Source organism: Somniosus microcephalus, chromosome 4 (assembly GCF_052327205.1).
Source record: "Somniosus microcephalus isolate GS21.2 chromosome 4, FLI_Smic_1.0, whole genome shotgun sequence".
Lineage (NCBI taxonomy): Eukaryota > Metazoa > Chordata > Chondrichthyes > Squaliformes > Somniosidae > Somniosus > Somniosus microcephalus.
Window position 1 is genome coordinate 210,928,437 of NC_140990.1, and position 7,942 is coordinate 210,936,378.

General features: G+C 46.1%; 1 protein-coding gene across 2 annotated transcripts in view; it reads right to left on the reverse strand.

The window, feature by feature from the left end:
• Positions 1-7,576, reverse strand: part of LOC147120194 (BTB/POZ domain-containing protein KCTD18-like) — a 30,983-nt gene extending 23,407 nt beyond the window's left edge. The window contains exons 1-2 of one of the 2 annotated variants that reach the window (XM_085985781.1): positions 7,230-7,576; positions 4,212-4,407 (exon numbers count right to left, since the gene is read on the reverse strand). In XM_085985781.1, the coding sequence (XP_085841907.1) occupies positions 4,212-4,368 (157 nt within the window). In that variant the 5' untranslated portion in view covers positions 4,369-4,407; positions 7,230-7,576. The other variant, XM_085985782.1, reaches the window with a different exon arrangement.
• Positions 7,577-7,942: the final 366 nt, after the last annotated feature.

A 7,942-nucleotide genomic window follows, 5' to 3' on the forward strand; every position in this document is an offset into this window, starting at 1 on the left:
AAAGTTTAGGAAGTTCAACATTGGACAGAGTCAAACATTATTATTGATTGAAGTGACTAAAATTTGTTATTTAAGAATAATGGCAATGTATTCTTGGTGCTGTGGATGTCTAATTAAGCCCCCTTGCCATTTCAATTAATTTTAAATGGAGGCTGCTTTTATATTCTTTTGAGCTTTTTTTTTAGTATGGTGGGTTCAAGTTAACATTTGAGCAATTCCATTAGATTATTTAATTCAATTACTCAAATGGTGCAGGCAAAGATTTCGATAAATTGCATTTATTCCATGTGCTATTTGTTGACTGCTGGACAAACTAACTTATGGACTCATGCAAAGAACATAAAAAACAGGAGCAGGAGTAGGCCATTTAGCCCCTTGTGCCTGCTCCGCCATTCAATAAGATCATGGCTGATCTGGCCTTGGCTCAACTCCACCTCTGCCCACTCCCCAAAACCCTTGACTAACCTTATCGTTCAAAAATCTGTCTATCTCCACCTCAAATCTCCACCTCCAACCCAGTCTCCACAGCTCTCTGGGGTAGAGAATTCCAAAGATTCATGACCCTCAGACAAGAAATTCCTCCTCATCTCCGTTTTAAATGGGTGACCCCTTATTCTGAAACAATGCCCCCTAGTTCTAGATTTCCCCACGAGGGGAAACATCCTCTCTGCATCTACCCTGTCAAGCCCCCTCAGAATCTTATGTTTCAATAAGATCACCTCTCATTCTTCTAAAATGAGTATAGGCCCAACCTGCTCAACCTTTCTTCATAAGACAACCCCCTCCTCTCAGGAATCAACCTAGTGAACCTTCTCTGAACTGCCTCCAATGCAAGTATATCCCTCCTTAAATAAAGAGACCAAAACTGCATGCGGTACTCCAGGTGTGGTCTCACCAATGCCCTGTACAGTTGTAGCAAGACTTCCCTACTTTTATACTCCATCCCCCTTGCAATAAAGGCCAACATTCCATTTGCCTTCCTAATTACTTGCTGTACCTGCATGCTAACTTTTTGTGTTCCATGTACAAGGACCCCCAGATCCCTCTGTACCGCAGCATTTTGTAGTCTCTCTCCAGTTAAATAATAATTTGCTTTTTTATTTTTCCTACCAAAGTGAATAACCTCACAGTTCCCCACATTATATTCCATCTGCCATCTTATTGCCCACTCACCTAACCTATCTATATCCCTTTGCAGATTCTTTGTGCCATCTTCACAACTTGCTTTCCCACCTATCTTTGTATCATCAGCAACATTACACTCGGTCCCTTCATCCAAGTCATTAATATAGATTGTAAACAGCTGAGGCCCTAGCACTGATCTCCACTGGTAGTTCACTAGTTACAGTTTGCCAACCTGAAAATGACACTTTTATCCCGACTCTCTGTTTCCTGATACAGGAAACTGTGCTATCCGGCACCGACGGGACCGAGCTGTTGCCGTCCCATCAAAACTGCCGGACAAACCAGCGCTAATGTTAAAACATACGGAAGCTTTTGAGCTCCGTATCTAGCAACAAACCCTTAGCAACAGCTTCTAAACAGTCGGCCGTAGCTTGCAAGCGTCTCTGTAGCTAAGCAACAGCTTTAGCTAGACCTTGCAGAGCCTGACTGGTGAAAAAAAAGCAACGAAAAGAAAAAAAAATTACTGAACCGACTCCTGAATTTTGCCGGTGGCTCGAGCATTCCGGACAGTTAACCTCCAGATAATCCAAAGTTTCCTGTAGTTAGCCAATCCTCTATCCATGCTAATATATTACCCTCAACCCCATGAGCCCTTATCTTGTGTAGTAACCTTTTATGTGGCACCTTATCGAATGCCTTCTGGAAATTCAAATACACTACATCTACAGGTTCCCCTTTATCCACCCTGCTCGTTACATCCTCAAAGAACTCTAGCAAATTTGTCAAACAAGATTTTTCTTTCATAAAACCGTGCTGACTCTGCTTGACTATATTATGATTTTCTAAATGTCCTGCTACTACTTCTTTAATAATGGACTCCAGCATTTTCCCAATGACAGATGTTAGGCTAACTGGTCTATAGTTTCCTGCTTTCTGTCTCCCTCCATTCTTGAATAAGAGTGTTACATTTGCGTTTTTCCAATCTGCTGGGACCTCTCCAGAATCCAGGGAATTTTGGTAGATTACAACCAATGCACCCACTATCTCTGCAGCCATTTCTTTTAAGACTCTAGGATGCAGGCCATCAGGTCCAGGGGAGTTGTCCACCTTTAGTCCCATAAGTTTACCTAGTACTTTTTCTCCAATGATAGTGATTGTTTTAAGTTCCCCCCCCTCCCTCTAGCCCCTTGATTATCTATTATTATTGGGATGCTTTTAGTGTCTTCTACCATGAAGACCGAATCAAAATATTTGTTGAAAGTCTCTGCCATTTCCCGGTTTCCCATTATTAATTCCCCAGTCTCATCCTCTAAGGGACCAACGTTTACTTTAGTTACTCTATTCCTTTTTATATACCTGTAGAAGCTCTTACTGTCTTGTAAAGAAAACAGCATTTAACACAATGGCTATGCAATTGGTAACTGTGCTGTAGTCTTCACCTCAGGACAGAAGAAATATGGATAACTCTGATGAGATAAACATGGTCATTCAGTTACTCATTCAGTAGCCTCTATTTATACCACAAGTTTAAAAAGATGTAATTTTATTTTATTTAAAAGAACACAGGAATGCTTGAAGACTCCATGAGGGCAAGTTTATTTTAAACACCAGGTTAGAAAACCCTCCAAACCAACCCTCATAACAGAGATTTAAGTGAGAAATCTGGACTCTCAAAAGCCCCTAAAACTACCCTTTTTATGGTTGAATTATTGAAAACCTTTAGATACATGACTGAAGAACAGTTATCAAAAGCAGATGCAGACACTGAATTCAATACTGACCTTTGCAGTATTCACATTATGGAAATAAAACCTAAACTCTTTTAATCCTATTCCCATATGGAATGTGCACACACTCTCTCTCTTCCCCCCACAGGGAGATACTCAACTTACCCAAGTCGAGAGAGATTGGACAAAGGTCAGCAGTGCCAAAATTTAGAGCGCTCCCCCCAGTGTAAGAAGGGGTACTGCTGGAGTTTGACCAGCTGAAATTGCAGTCTACCAGGTCACAGTACTGCTAAGCTGCCACTGCTTTTCCAGCCTGACCCACTCTAATCATTAGGGCACTGGCCTGCAACATTAACTGGAGTTGAGTGAGAAGAGTCCCAGTTCCAGTGGCAGGTTCCATCAGTGAGTGAGTCAGAATGGCCAATCATCAACAGTGCCCTGGGGTACTGCAGATCTGTATGGCTCTGGATTACCAAGTCTGCCACAGGGGGCTAGTTTGGCTCCAAACTTCCACCATCAAGCAGGTCCAAACCAGTTTGGACACAAGGCATGCCCCACAGAACACTAGTTCCACCGGTTGGAGGTGCGGAGCTCCAGCAGCAGCTACTTGCCTCTTCTGGACCTCAAATTTGCAAAAGTTCTGAAACCTTGGCTATATATGAGCACTTGTTTTCATATCAAGCCTCCAGGTAATGCCAGCCAGTTCTGATTCTCAGAGCTTTCTCAGCAGCTATACAATGGACACCAGCCTTCAGCATGGTGGAAAGACCATCACAAGGCAACTTGCCTGCCCACCTTACTGCTCTAGATGTCCAAGCATATCAAGCTTACTCATCACCAACCTCAGTAGTTTTCAGACCAACTAGTGTATAGAAACAACTGCACTCTGGAAGCTAAATGTCCTTCAAACAGAATCCTATTCACCAGTCTCCTCATAACCCAAATAACAAGGATTTTCTGGATGATAGGTGAATACCTCTAGAGAAGTGAAAGCTGTCTCATGTAACTATACAAGTAAGGCACTGGGATGGGCAAAAGTCACAGCAGCATAAAAGAATCAAAGTAAACATATTTTTACATAATCAAGTTGTTCTTACCATGAACTTGGTAGTGTAAACAGGGTAATATCCTGGTATATTCACTTAACTACGTTAGTAAGTGCTCCTGTACACTATTTAGTATTTGCCCATGACTATTTTCATATAATGAATCAGAGGTTCATTTACATCGACACAACTTCTCTAATTCTCCCCAAAATAAGAAATGGGTTTTGCTTGTAAACAAGGAAAAGTAACTATTGGAAGTCAGTAAGTATGCCACATGAATTAGTATGATTGACAACTACATCCCTCGCATTACCTGATTCATCTAGTTTCAAAGGAAATCGTCCACTAAACATAGCACTAAGCATTGAGTCTTTAAAACGACAGAGGGAATTTCGTCTGGCTGTATAGAAACAACCTCCCACATTCAATCTGAGGATCTCGGAAATAGCTTCCCCCTCACAAGCCTCCATGGTGTGCAACAACCAATCACTCCATCGCTGAAATTCTAACTGCAGAAAGCAAAAATATAATTAAGAAACAGTTTGTTGTCACTAACATAACTCAAATGTTACTCAGCATTTAGATTGCTGCCCTAAACATTACTTACGAGCCTGAACATATTTCTAGTAATTACAAAAATATAGCAAGTTGGCAATATCCAACGGTATTTTTGATTATACAGTAGCAAAATACTGTGGATGCTGGAAATCTGAAATAATAACAGAAAACGCTGGAAACATTCAGCTGGTCAGGCAGCATCCATGGAGAGAGAAAAACAGAGTTAACATTTCAGGTCCGTGACCCTTTGTCAGAGCTGGAAAAAGTTAGCGGTGTAACAGATTTTAAGCTGGTGCAGAGGCAGGGAAAGCAAGGGGGTGGAGGGAAAGAATAAAAGGGACGGTCTGTGATAGAGTGGAAGACAGGAGTGGTTCAATGTTGTAAATGTGGATGGCAGAATCATCAACAGCTGCCGCCTGAAAAAATAGGGGCAGGAGTTATGGTCTGAAATTGTTGAACTCGATGTTGAGTCCAGAAGGCTGTAAAGTGCCTAATCAGACAATCAGGTGCTGTTCCTCGAGCTTATGTTGAGCTTCATTGGAACAGTGTAAGAGGCCGAGGTCAGAGTGGGAGTGGAGTGGAGCACAGAATTAAAGTGACAGGCGACCAGAAGCTCGAGGTCACCCTTACGGAATGAACAGAGGTGTTGCACAAAGCAGTCACCCAATCTGCGTTTGGTCTCCCCAATGTAGAGACCGCATCGTGAGCAGCGAATACAGTATACTAAATTGCCAGAAGTACAAGTAAATCGCTGTTTCACCTGGAAGGAGTGTTTGGGGCCTTGGACAGTGGGGAGGAGGTAAAAGGGCAGGTGTTGCATCTCCTGCGCTTGCACGGGAAGGTGCCATGGGGAGGGAAGGAGCTGTTGGGGGTGATTGAGTGCACCAGGGTGTTGCAGAGGGAATGGTCCCTTCGGAATGCTGAAACGGGAGGGGAAGATGTGTTTAGTGGTGGGATCACGCTGGAAGTGGCGGAAAATGGCAGAGGGGTGAAAGGCGAGGACAAGGGGAACCCTATCTTGTTCTGGGAGGGAGGGGAAGGGGTGAGAGCAGAAGTACAGAAAATGGAACGTACACAGTTGAGTGCCATGTCAAACATAGTAGAGGGGAATCCTCGGTTGAGGAAAAAGGAAAACATATCGGACGCACTAGTATGGAAGTTGGCATTGTCAGAACAGATGTGACGGAGATGGAGAAACTGGGAGAAAGAAAGAGTCCTTGCAGGAAGCAGGGCGGGAGGAAGTGTAGTCCAGGTAGCTGTGGGAGTCAGTGGGCTTATAGTGGATGTTTGTCAATAGCCTATCCCCAGAAATGGAGACTGAGAAGTCGAGGAAGGGAAGGGAAGAGTCGGAGATGGATCATGTGGTGAGGGAAGGGTGAAAATTGGAAACAAAGTGAATGAAATTTTCTAGTTCAGGGCGAGAGCAGGAAACGGCACCAATACAGTCATCAATGTACTGAAAAAAGTGAGGGAGGGGATCTCAGTAGGACTGGAACAAAGAATGTTCCACATATCCCACGAAAAGGCAGGCATAGCTAGGGCCCATGAGGGTTCCCATAACAACATCTTTAATTTGGAGGAAGTGAGTGGAGTCAAAGGGGAAGTTGTTCAATGTGAGAACAAGTTCAGCCAGGCGGAGGAGGGTGGTGGTGGATGGGGACTGGTTGGGCCTCTGTTCAAGGAAGAAGCGGAGCGCCCTAAGGCCATCCTGGTGGGGGATGGAAGTGTAGAGAGATTGGATGTCCATAGTGAAAAGGAGACGGTAGGGGCCTGGAAACTGGAAACTTAAAGTGGCAGAGGGCGTTGGAAGAGTCACGGATGTAGGTGGGAAGAGACTGGACAAGGAGAGAAAAAAAGTCGAGATCAGTTCCGTGGGGCAACAGGCTGAAACGATGGGTCTACCAGGGCAGCCCTGTTTGTGGGTCTTGGGAAGGAGATAGAAGTGGGCTGTGCGGGGTTGGGGGACTATGAGGTTGATAGCCATGGAGGGAAGATCTCTAGAGGAGATGAGGTCAGGGACAGTCTTGGAAACAATGGCTTAATGTTTGGTAGTGGAGTCATGGTCCAGGGGGAGGTCAGAGGAGGTGTCAGAGAGTTGGTGTTCAGCCTCCACACGGTAGAAGTATTTTTGATTATGCCTTTGTGAAGCACCTTGGATGTTTTTCTATGTTAAAGGCTCTATATAAAATCAAGTTGTAATGTATTATTGTTAAAAAAGTGAACCATCCCTTTGTGTGAAGGAATTATCCTCATCTGCTTTCCATACTGCATGTAAACGGTTCACAGCTTATAGATTTCTCACTGTCCTGATCATATAGAAATCCATGAAAGGCAACACAAAACGCAGGGCAGCTTTGATAATAAGTTGCAGTAACGAGTGCAGACCATTTACAGGGACCAAGGAGTTTTGAAATTGAGGTTGGGATCCTCACTCTTCCAACCCTTATGGGGCATGAACTGGACCTGTTAACGATAAGCAGAGGTGCTAATAAGCAGACTGAAACCTTTTTTTCTGAACAAAGCCACTTTATGTTGACCAGGACCGATCAAATCCCAGGTATTTCAGTGGGGTAGACTCTCTTCATTCACTCCGGGAGGGGGCTCCTCAGTCATTCTCTCTCTAATTCACTCCCGTTGGTCTTCATTTCCGCGATCCCGGGGAGGAGCAGGCACCGCTGGCCGGCTGGTGGGGCGCGCCTTCCCTGGTAGGCCGGGCTCGGCTCCCCCCGCTCCTCCGCCTCAATCTCACTGACACCAACCCGCTCCCACTCACCTTTCTCCCAGCCAGGCGCACACCGATGACAGGGCCACAGCCCTGCGCAGCCGCGGCGCGTCCGCCCCCGAACCGAGTCCACCCGGGCCTGGACCTCCTGCCGCTGCTGCCCTAAGCGGCCGGAGTGCGGCACTGCCGCCGCCGCCGGCGCCTCCCTGTGGGGAACGGAGTGCGGAAGACCCGCCTGCCCCTAGCGGCCGCGCCGCCGCCTCCCTGTGGGGAACGGAGTGCGGGAGACCGCCGGCCCCTAACGGCCGGAGTGCGGCGCCGCCGCCTCCGTGTGGGGAACGGAGTGCGGAAGACCCGCCTGCCCCTAGCAGCCGCCTCCCTGTGGGAAACGGAGTGCGGGAGACCGCCGGCCCCTAGCGGCCGGAGTGAGACACTGCGTCCCCGCCGCGGACTCCCTTTTATTTATGAAAAATTATTGACATCCGCAGTAGAAGTAAAAATGCTGCAAAAAGCATTGAGCATGGTGCGGAACCCCCTTATCCCCTGTGTCTTGGCCTGTAGGAGTCGCTGGAAATCAACAGACTGCGAGACTTTCGTAGCAGCAAAGAAAAATGCGTGTTAGCTTTATTAACTCTCCGCAGGGACTCGGCCTTGTCGCAGGGCTATGACGTCATCACACAATCGACGACTCTTAAAGCGACCCTGCCCCGATAACCCAACTAAGTTCCGTACATAGCGTGGAGCGATAACAACATTGGCTATAC